This window comes from Puma concolor, chromosome A3, assembly GCF_028749965.1.
Source record: "Puma concolor isolate L17-30 chromosome A3, mPumCon1.1.hap2, whole genome shotgun sequence".
NCBI classification, from domain to species: domain Eukaryota; kingdom Metazoa; phylum Chordata; class Mammalia; order Carnivora; family Felidae; genus Puma; species Puma concolor.
The window spans coordinates 111738216-111757616 of record NC_141669.1 but is presented as its reverse complement, the minus strand read 5'-3'; the positions used below and the strand labels follow the sequence as shown (position 1 = coordinate 111757616).

The window sequence follows — 19401 nt, the reverse complement described above, 5'->3', positions numbered from 1 at the left end:
CCTAAACTAACCAGGTGAACTAAGGGTGGGAAAACAGCTTAATACAGCCCTCTTATTCCCCCATGCATGGATGGAATAAATCAAGAAAAGAAAGGAGGCCATGTGTCTGGCTGCAACAAGTAGAGAAGTCATGGAATCTGCTGCCTGCCCGGGCCTCCTAACCTTCTGTCCCTGATGCGGGGGCAGAACTCACTCTGTACTAAGTGCTCTCCCTGTGATGGAGGTGAGCCTTGATGGAGACTGCCCCCCCACCATGGCACCTTACATGCACTAGGAGGCATCTCCCCACCTACCCGTCGTTTGCTCACCACCTCCCCCAGCTCTCTCTCTCTCTCTCTTTTGTACATCCATGTCTCTGGGAGCCCTCCTTCTCAAAATGTGGCAGAGGACCAACAGGACCGCCATCCCCTGGGAGCTTGTTAGAAATGCAGAATGCCAACCCCAGACCTGCTGCATCAGAATCTGCATTTTAACGAGATCCCCAGAGGAGTCAACCCCAGGAGGCTCATGTGCACATTAAAGGCTGAGAAGCACTAGATGGAGATTTAGAGCACCTCCATCTAAAATGCATGAGACTCACAACTTTCAAGTTGGATGGTGTTTGAGGCTGTCACCGGAAATCCTATCTCAAGCTACAAGAGCACATCCAGGTAACGTTTGGAAATTGGTATTTCGTTCATCCCGGGAGGGTATGTTCCTGACCTCTACAATATGACCCTCCATTAATTTTCTTTATGTTGAACTAAATCATTTTTGACCAAAATACTACAGAATATAGTTTTAAAGGTAAATCACATTTTAGGCTTGCAAGAGAAGACTCTTTTCTATGCTTCTCCATTCCCGAGTCAGCCACTTTTAATTGTTATTTCTCCTTGTATTTATCTCTATGCTTCTATTGCTACCTCTTAATTTTTCTAGCTCTAGATGTTATCTGTAGATTTCCTGCTATGGAATTAAGGATTTCGCTTTTCCTACCACCCTCCCCCACACATACGTTCAAGGACACTAACACACTTCTTCCATCCTCCCAAAGAGCTAAATCACTGGGATGGATATTCAGGGCTTACCTTGTGGCCATGTAAATATTACTGTTCAGCTTTTTGTGTTCCCTGGAGTTAGTGATTACTTTGTTTTATCATCTGCTTGGTTTTCTGGGCACCAATGGATAATTTACTCCCAAAGCAAACAGTGGAACTGAACATTTATTTTTAACATATCTAAAACCCGCAGATAATCGATCTCATTTTCTTCTGGAGACATCCCTCCCGGAGCATCTTGCTTTTGAGTCCAGGCTGGGTTGTTTTCTTTCTTCACTGGGAAGCACAGCTGACATCCTGAGCCTTTCTCATCATTGCTTTCCTGTACTTAGCCTCATTTCTTTAGTCTCGTATTGTCCTTGCGGTTTAATGCCTGATTTTGCTGAAGCACATCCTCTGGCAGCTTTCTAGGAAAGAGTGTATGCAAGGTCAAAGTTTTGAGAACTTGCATGGCTTACAATGTCTTTATTCTATTCTCATATGTGATAATCATTTGGACAGATACCTGGGTTTAGGTTGGAAATAATCTTCCCTCAGAATTTTGCAGGCATTGCTTTATTACTCTGGGAAGAACCAAAGCAAGAACCACCAATGAATGGTCCCAAGGGCCAGCAGCATTGGCTGTATGCACTGTTGAGCCCATCACTTCCAAAGATGTCAAGTCCACCAGGCTTGAGTCTTTGGACAGGGCCCACTGGAGGCAGATATGAGATACGCCACCTGATTCTTTTTTTTAATGTTTATTTATTTGTTTTAGTGGAGAGAGGGAGAGAGAAGGTGGATACACATGCATGCAAGCGGGGGAGGGGCAGAGAGAGAGAGAGAGAGGGGCGGGGGAGTAAGAATCCCAAGCAGACTCCACTCTGTCAGCACAAAGCCTGTGGCAGGACTCGATTCCACGAACCGTGAGATCATGACCTGAGCCCATGCGGAGAATCTGGATGCTTAACCAACTGAGCCACCAACCAGGAGCCCCTGGTGCCTGATTCTTGCTGTCTCCTCTCCTTGGGGCTCTATGGTCACTGTCCCCTTCTTCCCCCACCCCATTCAGTTTTCCTTCAAAGTATGGTATATGCGCAAGGATTCTGTTCCCAGTTATGATCCGCTTCCACTCTTGCCTCTCAAGTCACTAAACTGAGATGCGGTGGAACTTCTGTAACCACCACCCACTTACAGATTATCATGGGAATAGGGTTTTGGTTTTTTTTCCAGATGATCAATTGCTTCCTTATCTGTCCATTTTCCTTAATTTCATTCTCAGAGGGTAACTTCAACCTCCAGTTTGGGGTTTCCTATGATGTGGCCCTCTTACATTCACGTTATCTATGCCATTTCTGGAATCCCAGTATCTGGAACACTTCCCACAAACCACAGGCTGAGAAACAGCCCCCTCCTGCCCCACCCCTTAGCAGTCTGGTGGGAGCCCCGCCCCAGAAAGCCTCAGGGAACTTCCTGGCAGAGCCTATCTCTGCACTCCAGGGCTACCATCCTGAAAATTCCCTCCACGGGGCCCATAGGTATCACCCAGCTCTCAGGGGAGAGAGAGCTGCCGACAGGAAGATTGAATGATTGCCCCTGGACACACAGCTCTGGGAACCCGCAGGAGAAAGAAAGCAGTCCTTCCTCTCGTGCTCAGCTGCCCATGTGACGATGGGGTTAGAATGCCTTCCTGGTAACTCAGATCCCCACGGCGAGGGGGGGGGGGCGCCCTAGGGCAGAGAATTCCCAAAGGCAAGGGGATGAGTCTTCATTCTCAGAAATCACTGACTCCCTTCTGGCTAAGCTTATGAGGCCCAAACCAGCAGCAGCCCCCCTCTCTGCCTCAGGGCCCCACCTGGCAATAGGTCACAATGCCCCAGCTGCCCTGTCCCAGAATAGCTGACTGAAAAGAGAGGTGAGGAGGGTTTGGTGGGTGGGTGTGTGGGGAGGGGGAGATTCCCACCGAGCTCACCCTTGAGTGTCTGCCAGGGCCCCACTCCCTCCCACACACCCACTCCCCACACTCCCTCCCACATTAGTCCTTCCTGTCACCTCCACCTCCCTCCATGACCCAGCTCCGCTTACCCAGGCCCAAAGCCCTTGCTTGTCCTATCCCAGTCCCTCCCAGGGGCCTGGGTGCGGGGGAGGGGTCGTGTAGTCCAGTGGGTCCACGTACGTCCCCCTGGGGCCCTAACCTGGCCCAGCTCCTCGACAGCGTCCTAGGGCTGGGGGCACTGGGGCTGACGATTCGGACAGTCTTTTCCACGGCTGGCCCAGCCTTGCTGCTGCTGCTCCTGGTCAGTTTCCTGGCCTTCGACCTTCTCCACTGGTAAGTGCGCTGCAGCCTGGCAGGCGGGTAAGTGGTCACCTTCTAGAAGCCCAGAGGCCACCTGCTCTCTCCACAGGCCCGCAGACGCCCCCCGGCCACAGCACACACTTCTCACAGGAGGCCGGAGTCAGGGGGCCGGTGAGGGTCCGGGACAGCGGGAGGCTGTCCTCCTACCTACGGCGGCGGTGGTCCCAGGAAGACTCAGCCCCCACGAGGCCCTGCTGCTGCTGCTTCTGGGCCTGGGGTTGTTCCTGGGAGCGCGCGGCGTGCCCGTGGCCCTGCTCGGCCTGGCTTTCTGCCTCCATCCTTGGATCTGAGTGCCCTCCAGAAATACACTGGCCATGCTGCTTCCCAGGTCTCCTTCCTCCATCCTGGGCTGAGCACGCAGGAGCGTACCTCTGAGCTCAGGGGACCTCCGGACCCACAATATGGACAGTGGACACCTGAGTCTGAGTCTGAGGACAAGAAATAGAAGGTGAGATGAGGGACAGGGAGTGCAGGACAGGATGTGGCAGCCATTTCCGAGCTTGTGGGTTGGGGTTGGCCATTCTGGCCTCCTCTGTGGTTCCAGAGAATGGGCGTCCAGAAAGACGGACAAGAGAGCAGAGTGGGACTGGATATCAGGTAGCAGGGTAGGAACGGGGATCCCGAGGGGGCTTCCCTCAGGAAAGCCTGGGAATCTACATCTGTGGGCTCACCCCATGCCCCTGCCAGGCTGGAGGGGCCATGGAGAGGCTGCGCAGCGGCTGGCTCCTCTCTTGGCTGGACTCCACCCCCTCCCGGGTCACAATGGGGATCCCCGGGGAGGGGGGGAGGAGGGGGAGGAATGACAGTGGGGGCTCAACTCTGGCTGCCAGGCGGTCCTGAGCACTGCAGGAAGCAACATGACTTAGGGGTTTCTGCCCAGAGGTAAGATCCACGCCCCAGCTCAAAGCCCCACCCCACCCACGCTGGTACCCTCCCGACCCCTGGACCCCCACCTGCCTTGAGGTCCCAGGCATCTCCAGGGCTGCTTCTGCAGCTGGCCTGGCCCTCTCCCTAGGTGCACTAACCATGATGCCGCAGCCCCAAGTGGAGACAGATGCCATCGGGGCCGGCGAGGGGCCGCAGCAGGCAGTGCCCTGGTCGGCCTGGGTCACGCGGCAGGGCTGGGTGCGCTGGTGCAGGTGCCACGTGCCTCGGAGCTGGGCCCAGTGGTGGACCACGTCGGGCTGGCGGCAACCATTTCAGCGTGTGCTGAGGGGTCTGGAGGGGGTCCTCTACCTGCTGCTGTCGCTGATGCTGTGCCACGCGCTCTTCACCACCGGCTCCTACCTGCTGAGCTCCTTGTGGCCTGTCGCGGCCGCAGTGTGGAGCCATCTGCTGCCAGCTGTCCTGCTGTTGGTGCTCAGCGCTCTCCCGGCCCTGCTCTTTACCGCCTCCTTCCTGCTGCTTTTCTCCACGCTGCTGAGCCTCGTGGGCCTTCTCACCTCCATGTCTCACCCAGACTTCGCTCAGGACTCGGACCAATAGAAGGGCAACCCCATCCTGCTGCCTGTGTCTGTTGAACCCTGGCCTAGGGCCTGAGGCCCCGGGGTGGGGGGGCGGGGGGGGGGAGGGCAGTGGCCTCAGCGGGCCCCGGACGACCAGTCCCTAGCGCTGCTCGGGCCATAGGTGATGTTGCTAGAGACCAGAGGGTAGACTGGCCTGACCTCCGGGCACCTCCCTCAAGCCCAGGCTGCAGGTACTTGGTGTGGGGCGTCAGGGACTTTGAGAAGAAGGGACAGGGCAGAAGGCTTAGCCAGGGGCGGAGCTGGGCCAAGCCATCTAGAGCTCCCACCAGGGTGGAGACACCACCAGGGCTCCCTTAGCAACTGGCAGCCTCTCTTTCTTCCAGGTGCAGACTCATTGAGAACTTCTAGCTTGGTATTCCTCACACTCACCCCCTCTTTCCACTTCCCCAGGCTCTAGAAAGGGCCCACGGACAGAAAGCTGGCCGAGAAAGGGCTGGCCAGAACCCCCATGAGACCTCAGCGAACTCACTTCCCAGTCCTTTCTGCCCAGGCACTCCCCACTCCCTAGACCTCCTACCTTCTGCCTCAGTGCATATCTCTAAGCGGGCCAACTAGGGTAGTGAGGATCCCAAAGGGTTCCCCGCGCTAAGATTCCTAAGGTCTGTTATGGAAAAATGAACGAGAAGTCCCATTTCCCCACTTACACAATGTGTGGCCACGGCCAGTTAATTCTTTTGAACCTCAGGGGTGAGTGGGTCTCAACCCTGTCACGGGGCTGGTGTGAGTCAAAGGCAATACCTTGTGTGTGAAGCACTTCGCAAAGACCGGAAAACTGTAAGATTTTTGCATTGAACTATAAGAAAAATCTGTAGGCTCGAAAGGTCTTCTGACCTCGAAGGTGGTCGACAGAGCAGGAAGCTTCCCTAGGCCTTCAGAGAGATGCTCTGTCATGGGTACCCTTTTGGCCCTCCGATGGTTAAACGGGGATGGATGGGTGTGGACAAGATGTAAAAGATCGTGTGACATGAAATCTCAAAATGTGCAGATGTTGGACTCTCCTGATTGTGAAATGCTTGGGGCTGGGACTCAGTGCCAGGAGATACTTGGCCAGCGGTGTGAGTGGGGGAGCGCATAGCCCGTGGGTTTCTGAAACTGTCCCAACAAGCTGCTCACAAGTACCAGGAAGATCGTGGAAGGTGGCATCCCTTCATACCCAGCATGTTGGCGGCCATTCATATACCCGCTAACCCTCCAAGCAACATAGTGATCTGTCATGACCACATAAGGCACCTGGCAGACAGCTCTAATCACAGCTAAGACCCACCCGCCTGACCCCTACCCAGTCCTCACCCCACTGCATCTCTAAGCCTGAAATTTCTGCTCCTGGAGCCCCAGAACCAAAGTTCCCCTCTCCTACCACCTAAACATTCAGGCCAATAGGGACCGGCCCCTAGAACACAAGTTTCTTTTTGTTAAAACCCATTTGCTGTGGAGTTTCATAACCATGAAGGCCACTGGTCAGATGCCTTCAGCATCCGCGCCTGAAACTCCAGGCACAGTCCTTCCTTCCCATCTCCTTATGGTTCTCCCTCAAATGTGGTCAGGGTCATCACTTCAGAGCCTTGGGGTCATTCTGATTAAAGGAGACAGGACATTTTGACCCAGACCAGGCACACTGCAGGGGAGGGGGAGGAAGGATATGGACAGGAACAAGGAGAAAGCCGCCTTCCCTTCCCCACATAAATATATACCTTCTACCCTCCTGCTCTGCTGGTAGAGGATAAGGTGGTAAGGACAGACTGGAGAGCTGATGGGCAATATTTATCAGGTCAACACATACCCTGTGACCCAGCAATTCAAAATGAATTCCCACCGAGGCCCTTAGGGCCTTGCTTCTCAAAGTGTGGTCCCACCAGGACCGGCAGTATAGGTCTCACCTGGAAGCTGGCTAGAAATGCAGTGTCAGGCCCCACCCCAGGCTTGCCGAATCAGAGCCTGCATTTTAAGGAGATCCGGAGTGCTACCCATGCACACAAATGTTTGAGAAGCATTGCACAAGAAAGGATATGTTTGAGAGTGGTGCAGGAGATGGGGAAGGTAAAATATGGTGGGTGGATGAGCACCGTCGTTAGAAGAGACAGCTCTGTGTGTTGATCTTGAAATCCTAGCACTGAGTGAAAAGAAACCTGAGTGAGAAATAATACAGTTCTTCTGAGACAAAGTGAAAATGCATGCCAGCAAAACCACCTTTTTTTTCCTCTCCCTGAGAACGCGGAAAAACATAGGATCGAAAGAATGGAATGACCAAGTCTAGGGGCGGGCAAAGGGGAGTGGAATATACAGATAAAAGGGGAAAACGTGAGGGACCTTGCAGAGATGAAAGAAAAATGATAACATGAATTTAATTCCTGGAATTCCTTTAAATGTAGACAAAATCGCCCATTTAGAGTTAAAAGACTGAAAATGCAAGCCTGGGGAGAACGAATGTGCTGGAACGAAGGCGTTCTCAAGCCTTTCAGGTTTGGGCCAAACAAGGAGAGCTGCCCCACTGGCCTGAGTGACCCGGATGGTGTCTTTGTCTGGCTTCCCCCACTGCCCCCCTGCAGCCTGCTTTGATGGGTAGGGGTGGGGGTGGGGGTGGGGTGGGACCCAGTAACCGGATGGCCTGACCAGAAAGATAACCAGACCTGGCGGGGCAGGAGGGACGGGAGCAGAGGAGGCGTCAGCCGCGGGGGCGGTGCAGCTAAGAGAGCAGAGAAGGATCCACAGCGGCCTACACAGATGGGGGGTCGGCACCCAGGATTCTCCTGGGCCCCAAGTGCAAACTGTAAGAGCCGCCGGGACGCGGAGGGTCCGAGAGGGCGGCATCAAGGCTCAGGAGGCGGGGACACCACTTGAGACCGTTGTCACTGGCCACCCTGGGGACGGTGAGGCGTCCCTCGAAGGAGGAGGCGGTGGGGCGCCAGGGGATTTCTAAGGGTTAGTTGCGGGGAACCGAGAGGGGGCGCTCTCCCTCAGATTCAGGGGTGCAGGGTAAAGTGTGTCCGGGCTCGCGGATGCGGGCAGCGGCTGTCCTCACCGAGGAGGGAGGAGACCGGCTTCTGCAGGGAGGGGGCGAGGCGGGGGGCGGCCCGCGCCGCTTGGGGAGGTCAGGCCAGGAGCAGGAGCCGGGTGGGGCCCCCGGCGCGGTTCGCGAGGCTCAGGTGCGCGCGATAGGAGCCGGGGTGACGGCTGGAGGGCGTCGAATAGGGTGCGTTGACCGTGGCGGCAGAGCGGGGCGGGCAACGGCCTGAGGCTGGGAAGGAAACCCTGGGCCAAGCGGGGGATCGGAGGGCTGTGGGCACCCCCAAAGGGAATGCGCTAGCCATCCCGGAAAGTCGGCAGCCCCCGGAATCGCAGCTTGTGGAGCGGGTGGCCGACGATGCAAGGCGCGCCCCCTAGCGGATACCTGCTCCTCTGGCAGCGAAGAGTAGGGCTCGGTTGGGGTGTGGGGAGGAAGGGAAGGGAGGGGTCTCTCTCACTGGCCGGAACGCTGGCACGGGGGGCGAGGGTAGATCCTGGGACCAGGGAGGGGCATCTTCGGCCCGCTGTCATCACAGTAAGGGCTTCGTTGACTCCTCACCTCTTTCTCCAAATCTCCAGCCTGGGTCCCCCAGCCGGAAACCCAGGGGCGTCAAGTGCAGGGCGCTTGAGAAACCTGGGAAAGGAAGAGTCAGTCTAGCCGTCTTCACTGCGTCACGGACTCCCGGGCCAGCCCCAGTCTATTATCCCATCCCTCCTGGGGTGAAGAGCTGGTTTTTGCGAGGTTTTGTCAGGGTCTGGATGCAACCAGTTTTAAACAATTTTTTTTTCCTGCTGAGCAAACATCTACGCTCTGGGTCTTGCTTCCTTTATACCGTCTTCTTACCTTTCAAATATTTGCCATCTAAAAAAATAAAATAACTTGATTTAAGATCTGTTGCTTCTACCGTATTTTCTGGCCTGTGTCTTTAAATGTCTACCAAAAACCCCACAGTATTGAAAATTGATATGTGATACTGCATACTTGTAAAATATTTGTAACATGTATGAAAGTAGTAAAGTCCTCTAAACTGAAGGGTACCACATCCATCTAAAAGCCACATGTTATCAGTATGTCGTCAGGCCTCTCCCTCTGCATTCATCTAACTGTGCAAGCTGAGGTCCCAGATAATGGCATGTGGAATTGTTACTCATAGGCACCTTTGACTGGATCCGGATTTGAAAGGAACTTCTCCGAAGGTGCCACCATTAAGAATTCTGTAGATGGGGCACCTGGCTGGATCAGTTGGTAGAGCATGTAACTCTAGATTTCAAGGTCTTGAGTTTGAGCTCCATGTTGGATGTGGAGCCTACTTAAAAAATTTTTTTTTTTGTTAATGTAGATGACTGTAGAGTTTTGGTAGTTAACCTTTATCCAGCTAAGGAAATTCCTTTCTATCCCTAATTTGCTAACAGTTTTGACTGTGAATGGATATCGAATGACATTGTTTTTTTCTGCATCCACTACAAGGACAATTTTGGTTATTCCGCTTTACTCTGTTTATACGGTGAATTACATTTTAGGTGTCTTAATATTAATTAAACTTTCTAGAAAAAAAAGCCCATCCTGTTCCTTGTTAACTGACATCAAATTCACACACATTTTATGTGCAAGTAAAATGCACAAATCTTCGGGGTACAGCTCAATGAATTTTTATATACTTGGGTGTCCATGTGACTGCCACTCAGATCAAGATATAGAACTTTTCCATCATCTAAGCAAGTTCCATGTTGTCCTTTCCCAATCAATACCTCCCCCCAAGGGTAACCTCTATTGTGACTTCGATCGCCATAGATTAGCCTATTCTTGAAATCATGCAGAACAAACTCATGCAACATGTACTGTAATGTCTGGATTCTTTCAAGGTTGCGGCTATGAGATTTCATCCATGTTGTTGCATCTATCAACAGTTTGCTCTCCTTTATTAGTGTATACTACCCTACTGTAAGGGAGGCAACTATTTATCTACTCTCCTGTTGAAGGACATTTGGCTTGTTTCCGAGTTTTGGCTATGAATAGAACTTCTTTTTTTTTTTTTTTTTTTTAATTTTTTTTTTTCAACGTTTATTTATTTTTGGGACAGAGAGAGACAGAGCATGAATGGGGGAGGGGCAGAGAGAGAGGGAGACACAGAATCGGAAACAGGCTCCAGGCTCTGAGCCATCAGCCCAGAGCCTGACGCGGGGCTCGAACTCCCGGACCACGAGATCATGACCTGGCTGAAGTCGGACGCTTAACCGACTGCGCCACCCAGGCGCCCCAGAACTTCTATGAATATACTTGTGTAAGTCTTTGAGTACATAGAGGCACTCATTTCTTTTGAAGTGAAAGTGTTGGATTATAGAGTATGTGAATGTTCAACTTTGGTAAATTCTGCCCAATGATTTTCAAAGCAATTTATACCAAGCAGTGATTCCACAGCTTTTTTCAGCCTATCCACCTAATTCATGGGGTAGGGTGTCTGCTCTCTCCTGGTCATGAGATATGGTATTTATATTTGTTTCTCTCTCTCTTTTTGTTTTTGTTTTTTTTACATTTGTTTCTCATTTTCACTTGTGTCTGGGGAATTTCTGAGAGGAGGAGGAAATACCACCTTTACTCTATCACCTTCAAATTGTACAACCTCTCTCCTTTTTAAAGCCAAGAATGCAAGTGTGGTTCAACATTAAAACACAAACACACACACACGCACGCACACACACACACACACACACACACATGTAATTCACCATATTAAACTAAAAACTAAAAACCATGTGATCATTTCAATAGATGCAGAAAAGCATTTCACAAAATCCAACATTCATTCCTAATTAAAAACAAAACTCTCAGTAACCTAGGAATAGAAGGAAACTTCCTCAACTGTGTAGAAGGCATAGTTAAAAAATAGGGATCCCTATTAAAAAATAGGGATGCCTGGCTGGCTCAGTCAGTGGGGCATGCCACTCTTGATCTAGGGGTTATGAGTTCGAGCCCCACACTGGGTGTAGAGATTTTTAAAAATAAAATCTTAAGAAAAATTTACAGCTAATCTCACATTTGGTGAAAAAACAACACTTTTCCCTTAAGGTCAGGAAAAAGATAAGTATGTCTGTTTTCACCATTTCTATTCAATATTGTACAAAACATCCTAGCCAATGCAATAACACAAGAAATAGAAATTAAAAAGCATACAGATTGGAAAGCAAGAAGTGAAACTGTCTTTATTTGTAGAATACAGGATTGCTTATGTAGAGGATCCAACTGAATCTTTTTTTTTAAATATAATTTATGGTCAAGTTAGCTAACATACAGTGTATACAGTGTGCTCTCGGCTTCAGGAGTAAATTCCCATGATTCATCACTTAAATACAATGCCCAGTACTCATCAAGTGCCCTCCTCAAGGCCCATCACCCATTTTCCCCTCTCCCCCGCCCTCCCAATCAACCCTCAGTTTGTTCTCTGTATTTAAGAGTCTCCTACGGTTGGCATTCCTCTCTGTTTGAAACTATTTTGGGGCACCTGGGTGGCGCAGTCGGTTAAGCGCCCGACTTCAGCCAGGTCACGATCTCGCGGTCCGTGAGTTCGAGCCCCGCGTCGGGCTCTGGGCTGATGGCTCGGAGCCTGGAGCCTGTTTCCGATTCTGTGTCTCCCTCTCTCTCTGCCCCTCCCCCGTTCATGCTCTGTCTCTCTCTGTCCCAAAAATAAATAAAAACGTTGAAAAAAAAATTAAAAAAAAAAAAAAAGAAACTATTTTTCCCCCTTTTTTTCCCCCATGGTCTTAAGTTTCTCAAATTCCACATATGAGTGAAAACATATGATATCTGTCTTTCTCTGCCTGACTTATTTCACTTAGCATAATACTCTCCTATTCCATCCATGTTGTTGCAAATGGCAGGATTGCATTCTTTCTCATTGCTAAGTAGTATTCCATTATATATATAAACCACATCTTCCTTATCCATTCATCAGTTGATGGACATTTGGCCTCTTTCCATAATTTGGCTATTGTTGATAGTGCTGCTATAAACATTAGGTACATGTGCCCCTATGAATCAGCACTCCTGTATCTTTTGGATAAATTCCCAACAGTGCTATTGCTGGGTTGTAGGGTAATTCTATTTTTAATTAAAAAAAAATTTTTTTTAATGTTTATTTATTTTTGAGACAGAGAGAGACAGAGCATGAACAGGGGAGGGGCAGAGAGAGAGGGAGACACAGAATCCGAAACGGGCTCCAGGCTCTGAGCTGTCAGCACAGAGCCCGACGTGGGGCTCGAACTCATGGACCGTGAGATCATGACCTGAGCCGAAGTCGGACGCCTAACCGACCAAGTCACCCAGGCGCCCCCTATTTTTAATTTTTTGAGGAGATTCCACACTGTTTTCCAGAGAGGCTGCACCAGTTTGCATCCCCACCAACAGCGCAAGAGGGTTCCTGTTTCTCCACATCCTTGCCAACATCTGTGGTTTTCCTGAGTTAATTTTAGCCACTCTGACCAATGTGAGGTGGTATCTTAATGTGGTTTTGATTTGTATTTCCCTGATGATGAGCGATGTTGAACATCTTTTCATGTGTCTGTTGGCCATGTGGATGTCTTTTTTGGAAAAGTGTCTATTTATGTCTTCTGCCCATTTCTTCACTAGAGAATCCAATTGAATTTATAAAAAAGCTACTAGAGGGGTGCCTGGGTGGCTCAGTTGGTTGAGCATCTGACTTTTGATTTCTGCTTAGGTCATGATCTCATGGTTCATGAGATTGAGCCTCAAGTCAGGCTCCATGTGGGAGGCCTCTCTGTCCCTCCCCTGCTGGTGCACACATGTGCACATGCACATGCACACACACACACACACACACACTCTCAAAATAAATAAACTTAAAAAGAAAAGCTACTAGAATAAGTGAATTTAGCAAAGTAACTAAATGTGTACATGGTCACCATTATGACACAAGGTCCATATGAAAATATCAATTGTATTTCTCTGTACTAGAAATGAATGATCAGAAACAGAAATTTAAAAAGCAGCATCATTTAAATTTTTTTAAAAAGCCCTTAGACGTAAATCTGGCAAAAGATGTGAGAGATCGGTACGCTGATAATTACAAGATGTTGCTGAGAGATTTTTTTAATGTTTATTTATTTTTGAGAGAGAGAGAGACAAAGGGGCAGAGAGAGAGAGAGAGAGAGAGAGAGAGAGAGAGAGAATCCCAAGCAGGCTCTCCACTGTCAGTGCAGAGCTCCGCTCAGGGCTTGAACTCACAGACCATGAGATCATGACCTGAACCGAAATCAAGAGTCAGACACTTAAATGACTGAGCCTCCCAGGTACCCCATTGCTGAGAGATTGTAAAGAAGACCTAAATAAATGAAGAGGTATATCTTGTTCATGAAATGGATAACTCAATATTGCTAAGATGTCAATTTTCCCCAAATTTATATTGTTCAATATAATCACAATAAAAATCCCAGAATTTTTTGTAGAAATAAGCTGATTTTAGTTTAGTTTAGTTTGAGAGACAGAGAGTGAGAGCAGAGCAAGAGAGAGAGAGAGAGAGAGAGAGAGAGCATGTGTGGGAGGGGGGAGAGAGAGAGATTGAGAGAGAGTGAGAGAGAGAGAGAATCCCAAGCAGGCTCTGCACTGTTAGCATAGAGCCCAATGTGGGGCTCCAACTCACGAACTGTGAGATCATGACCTGAGCAGAAATCAAGAGTCAGACAGTTAATCGACTGAGCCATACAGGTGTCCTGAGATAAGCTGATTTTAAAACTCATACAGAAAGGTAAAGGATCTAGAATAGCCAAAGTAACTTCGATAAAGAAGAACAAAGAGAACACTACCTGATTTACAGACTTATCATAAAGCGATAATAATCAAGAGAGAATGGTGTTGGCATAAAGACAGACAATAGATCAGTGGAACAGAGTATGGAGTCCAGAAATGGATCTATAAATATATGTACAACTGATTTTCGACAAAGGCGCAGCAAAGAGAATTTAGTGGAGAAATGATAGTCTTCAACAATAGTACTGGAATCAGGGGCGCCTGGGTGGCGCAGTCGGTTAAGCGTCCGACTTCAGCCAGGTCACGATCTCGCGGTCCGTGAGTTCGGGGTTCTGGGCTGATGGCTCAGAGCCTGGAGTCTGTTTCCGATTCTGTGTCTCCCTCTCTCTCTGCCCCTCCCCCGTTCATGCTCTGTCTCTCTCTGTCCCAAAAATAAATAAACGTTGAAAAAAAAATAAAAAAAAATAAAATAAATAGTACTGGAATCATTGCATATTCATATGCCAAAAAAATTAATCACCTTGCACTATATACAAAAGTTAATACAAAATAGATCAGAGGGGCGCCTGGGTGGCTCAGTCCATTAAGCATCCAACTCTTGATCTTGGCTCAGGTCATGACCTCACGGTTTGCCAGTTCAAACCCTGCATCATGCTCTGTGCTGATGGCTGGAAGCTTGCTTGGGATTCTGTCTCTCCTTCTCTCTGCTCCTCCCCTGCTTGTGTGCTCTCTCTCTTTCTCAAAATAAAAATAAACTTAAAAAAATATTTAAAAAATAGATCACAGACCTACAAGTAAAACTCCAAACCTTGTAGAAGAAAACATACAGGAAAATAGTTGTGACCTTGAGTTAGGCAAAGATTTTTTAGATATGTCACCAAAAGTATAAACCCGAAATACTGCCCTGATCAAAATTTAAATGGTCTCTTCTTCAAAAGACACTGCTAAGAAAAAGACAAGCCACAGAAGGAAAAAGTATTGGTAAACCACCCATCTGATAAAGGACTTGAATCCAGAATAAAGAGTTTTCAAAGCTTGAGAAGTTTTAAAAAAGGGGGGGAGGGGAGGGAGGAGCGGAGGAACAATTTGAACCGAAACTTTACCAAAGAAGATAAATAGATTGCCAATAAACACAGGAAAAGAAGGTGAACTTCATTAGTCATTATGGAAATGCCAATTAAAACCACATCACCCATGTATTGTAATACATAATATTAGGAAGACTAATACCAAGTGTTGGCGAATATGTGGAGGAACTATATCCCTCACACACTGCTAGTGTGAATATAAAATGGGACATCCACTATGGGAGAATCTTTGTCAGTTTCTTAACAGTTAAACATACAGGGGCGCCACGGTGGCTCAGTTGGTTAAGCATCCGATTCTCAATTTTGGCTCACGGTTCTCAAGGTTCGTGAGTTTGAGCCCACGTCAGGCTCTGCGCTGAGCGTGCAAAGCCTACTTGGGATTCTCCCTCTGCCCCTCTACTGCTAGTGCTCGCTCACTCTCTCAAAATAAATTAAAAATAAACATTAAGAAAAAAGAATATATCGGGGCGCCTGGGTGGCGCAGTCGGTTAAGCGTCTGACTTCAGCCAGGTCACGATCTCGCAGTCCGTGAGTTCGAGCCCCGCGTCGGGCTCTGGGCTGATGGCTCAGAGCCTGGAGCCTGTTTGCGATTCTGTGTCTCCCTCTCTCTCTGCCCCTCGCCCGTTCATGCTCTGTCTCTCTCTGTCCCAACAATAAATTAAAAAAAAAAAAAAAAACGTTGAAAAAAAAATTAAAAAAAAAAAAAGAAAAAAGAATATATTAATAAAAATAAATAAATAAAAGTTAAACATACATCTACTGTATGATTCAGTCATTTCATTCTAGGTATCAGAAATGAAAACATGTGTCCATTGGGGACTGTGGGTGGCTCAGTCGGTTGAGCATCTGACTCTTGGTTTCAGCTTAGGTCATGATCTCATGGTTTGTGGGTTCGAGCCCCGTATGGGGCTCTGAGCTGACAGCACGGAGCCTGTTTGGGATTCTCTCTCCCTCTCTCTCTGCCCCATCCCTGCTTGCACCCTCTCTCTAAATTTTTTTTTTTTTTTCAACGTTTATTTATTTATTTGGGACAGAGAGAGACAGAGCATGAACGGGGGAGGGGCAGAGAGAGAGGGAGACACAGACTCGGAAACAGGCTCCAGGCTCCGAGCCATCAGCCCAGAGCCCGACGCGGGGCTCGAACTCACAGACCGCGAGATCGTGACCTGGCTGAAGTCGGACGCTTAACCGACTGCGCCACCCAGGCGCCCCGCACCCTCTCTCTAAAAATAAAGTTTAAAATTTTTTAAAGAAGTGAAAACATATGTCCATACAAAGATTTGTACATAAATGTTCATAGCAGCTTTATTTGCAATAGGCAATAACTAAAAATAACTCAAATGTCCATCAACAGGTGAATGGGTAAACATTGTTACAGCCACAGACTCAGCTGTAAAAAATGAGGTACTGATACACATAACATGAATTTGCATGTTTTTCCTTTTATCCCACTAATTAGGCTGAATGAAAGCCAGATTAAGTGGGCACCTAGTTAACTCAGTACGTTAAGTATCCAACTCTTGATTTCGGCTCAGGTCATGATCTCATGGTTCATGAGATTGAGCCCTGCATGGGGCTCCACGCTGAGTTTGGAGCCTGCTTGGGATTCTCTCTCTCCCTCTCTCTCTGCCCCTCCCCCACTTATGTACACGTGCATGCTCTCTCTCAAAATAAACTTTGAAAAAAGGAAGCCAGATTTTAAAAAGAGAGTGCCTATTTAATGATTCCATTTACGTAAAATTCTGGGAAGTGCAAACTGATCTATAGTAACAGAAAGCAGATCAGTATCAATGGTTCCTTGGTGTTGGAAGGAGGGAGATGTGAGGTTGTGGGGAGAGAAAGAAGGAAGGGTTAATAAAGAGGCAAGATACATTTCATTATCTTGATCGTGCTGAAGGCTTCATGAACGCATGTCAAAATTTGTCAAATTATACATTTTAAATATATGCAGTTTATCGTCTGTCAGTTACATCTCAATAAAGCAAGGTTTTTTGTTTTTGTTTTGTTTTTTTTTTCCAACGTTTATTTATTTTTGGGACAGAGAGAGACAGAGCATGAATGGGGCAGGGGCAGAGAGAGAGGGAGACACAGAATCGGAAACAGGCTCCAGGCTCTGAGCCAACAGCCCAGAGCCTGATGCGGGGCTCGAACTCACGGACCGCGAGATCGTGACCTGGCTGAAGCCGGACGCTCAACCGACTGCGCCACCCAGGCGCCCGTTTTTGTTTTTTTTTAAGCATAGGTCCATTTCATGCAGAATTTATCTTTTACCAGTGTACATGGTAGGGGTACTTAAACACCTATGAATGAAGTCAACATGCAAGGAACTGGAAAGCAAGCGATCTGCTTTTGTTGGGAAAATTCCAGTTTGGTTAAAATGTTTTGAAAAAAAAAATTCCACTGATTTTCTTTTCTCGAAACACTTACTTTCCTTGGAAAATAAAGACTGGCATCACAGCTGACGTGCTCGTGTATCTTTTACTCCTTTCAGGACTACCTAAGTATGGCAAAGGAAAGGATATTGGAACCATTCTTTAAAAACCAAGATTCCGGGGCGCCTGGGTGGCGCAGTCGGTTAAGCGTCCGACTTCAGCCAGGTCACGATCTCGCGGTCCGTGGGTTCGAGCCCCGCGTCGGGCTCTGGGCTGATGGCTCAGAGCCTGGAGCCTGTTTCCGATTCTGTGTCTCCCTCTCTCTCTGCCCCTCCCCCGTTCATGCTCTGTCTCTCTCTGTCCCAAAAATAAATAAACGTTGAAAAAAACAATTTAAAAACCAAGATTCCATGAATGAGAGGGAGCCTGTGTAAGATGGTCTACTAAACGTGAATGGGTTTTGAGACAATGAAGTTTGGGTTCTGCCATGCTTAAGTAGCAAATAGTGTGCCTACGTACTGGAGAAACACAAGATTTTCATCATTTTTACATCTCAAAGGTCAGGAAACAATTTAAATGTATGTAATGACACGTATGTGGGTGTTGTTTTAAGTTTCTTGTTTCCTAGTCACAACTGAATAAAACCTATACCAGAGAAGTATCTTGTACTATATGCTTATGTGATCAACTGAAAATAAAATAGTTTATCTCCATTATACTCTTGTGATAGATTTCAAGTCTATGTTAAGTGAAGGAAAGGTTATGACACAGAACCGTGGGCAGTGGGAGCTACGTAGTGAGATGGGGTGATTAGAAATGCAGGGGGTAGAATGACTAGGATATGAAGCACACTCAACAGTCTCAAGGTTGCTAACAGAGAGTTCCAGAATTGGGATGGGATTTGAAGGGAATGGAAAAGCCTAGGGAAGGATTGATAGGGAAGGTAACAAGGAGTTTTTAGAGGACAAGATGGCAAGCAACAGAGAGGGCCAGGTGAGACTGGGTAACTCACTCTTTTCTTATGTCAGTCAGTCTAGGTGGACAGTTTTCTCCAGCAACACTGAGAAGTTCCAGAATCAGAGGTGCAAAAGTGTCCAGAGGAAAGGGTTTTGTGGAAAGGTAGGAAAGAGTAGGCAAACCAGGTGCAGGTCTGCTCCAAGGATGGGTTTTTATTAACAAAAATAAGTTTTCTGAGAAAAAAATCTAAAATCTTACCTCCCTAACACAAGGGTTTCTTTCATTTTAGTAGGTTCCTTTCCATCTTACATCTATACCAAAGAAAACCAAGTTTATTTGTATCTTTCCATTCTCAACTACCCTGTCAAGGTTGCTCTCAAAAGCGTATTAACTCACATTGTCTGTACCAGTTTCCCCAGCACCAGCGGGCTAACTTAATAGCTTCCTTTCTTTTGCACTTAGTTGATTGTCATCAATGACCAACACTTTTCTCGTCTGCTCTCATCTCCTTTTGTGTGAGATACGATCTCCTTTGCCATGATAACATTTTAATAACAAGTGTGGAAACTCAATACAAGAAATCTGTGTCTCGCTCTTCCACCCAATTCTCCTTCAAGATGATTTAGCGGGTCTCCATCACCTTCTTCTCCTGTCTTACACCACCTGTCAGCCTACTGTCATGCTCCATCCCCCAACCCCGGGACACCCACCCATGTCACCATATGGCCCACACTCCACCCTTGATACTTAGGAGTCACAAACCTAGGGTCAACACCACTTGTCGAGGCTGAAACCCTGTACTCTTTAACTTACAGAGTTTGGCACAGCCTCTAACCACCCCCCCACCCCGACCTTGGAATTCTCCCTCAGCTCCTCCTCTACTGCCACCTTCCCCCAACCAAAGAAGTTGGTCTGTGTTCAGTTTGCTCCCATTGCACAATATGTCTATTAAGTAATGGATTTCTAATCAGCCTTCCACTGGAGTCTGGAAGCTTCTCGTTTAACAGTTCGAACCACTTAATGAGTGTCCACTCTGTGCCAAGAATTGTGCAGATAACTGAGGGACGTGTATGTGCTCAGAAATAAACGAATGCTGAAGGCATGAAGACTGGGAAATATGGGTGAGAACTAGCCACATCCAAAATTCCTAATATTGACAATTGCAACTCAGCCCTTGTTATTTTCCAATCCCAAAGAGCAACTGACAACAGGAGACCCCTCCGGGATCTTTAAGCACACCTGTGTTCTGGTAAGGGTGGAAATGAGTGTGTGAGATAGCAAGAAGAACACATTCGATGGTTTTTAAATAGTATGAGGTGACA

General features: G+C 48.0%; 2 protein-coding genes and 1 long non-coding RNA gene across 5 annotated transcripts; 2 read left to right on the top strand and 1 right to left on the bottom strand.

Annotated features, from left to right (window-relative positions):
• Positions 1-1182: 1182 nt before the first annotated feature.
• Positions 1183-4092, bottom strand: LOC147582669 (uncharacterized). The gene is made up of 2 exons (XR_015249403.1): positions 3212-4092; positions 1183-1444 (listed from the first exon to the last, which is right to left on the bottom strand). It is a non-coding gene; the product is annotated as an uncharacterized LOC147582669 (long non-coding RNA).
• On the top strand, positions 2799-3696 carry CA3H20orf141 (chromosome A3 C20orf141 homolog). Its single transcript, XM_025932566.2, has 2 exons — positions 2799-3345; positions 3422-3696. The coding sequence occupies exons 1-2, from the start codon at positions 3083-3085 to the stop codon at positions 3660-3662; spliced, it is 504 nt and encodes a 167-aa protein (XP_025788351.1). The 5' UTR covers positions 2799-3082; the 3' UTR covers positions 3663-3696.
• Positions 3699-4870, top strand: TMEM239 (transmembrane protein 239). 3 transcript variants are annotated; one of them, XM_086701836.1, is made up of 2 exons: positions 3699-3820; positions 4388-4870. In XM_086701836.1, the coding sequence occupies exon 2, from the start codon at positions 4399-4401 to the stop codon at positions 4855-4857; it is 459 nt and encodes a 152-aa protein (XP_086557962.1). In that variant the 5' UTR covers positions 3699-3820; positions 4388-4398; the 3' UTR covers positions 4858-4870. The 3 variants fall into 3 exon arrangements, with proteins under 3 accessions (XP_086557962.1, XP_025788364.1, XP_086557961.1); XM_025932579.2 differs by lacking the exon at positions 3699-3820 and adding an exon at positions 4157-4239 and having other exon boundaries at positions 4323-4870; XM_086701835.1 differs by lacking the exon at positions 3699-3820 and adding an exon at positions 4184-4254.
• The last annotated feature ends 14531 nt before the right edge of the window (positions 4871-19401 follow it).

Excerpts from the sequence above, each read along its gene's own strand:
- TMEM239 (XM_025932579.2), top strand. The coding sequence starts at position 4,172 with ATGACAGTGGGGGCTCAACTCTGGCTGCCAGGCGGTCCTGAGCACTGC. Across the intron at positions 4,240-4,322 it reads AGGAAGCAACATGACTTAGG|CACCTGCCTTGAGGTCCCAG; the intron begins GGTTTCTGCCCA and ends CCCCTGGACCCC.
- CA3H20orf141 (XM_025932566.2), top strand. The coding sequence starts at position 3,083 with ATGACCCAGCTCCGCTTACCCAGGCCCAAAGCCCTTGCTTGTCCTATC. Across the intron at positions 3,346-3,421 it reads GCCTTCGACCTTCTCCACTG|GCCCGCAGACGCCCCCCGGC; the intron begins GTAAGTGCGCTG and ends CTCTCTCCACAG.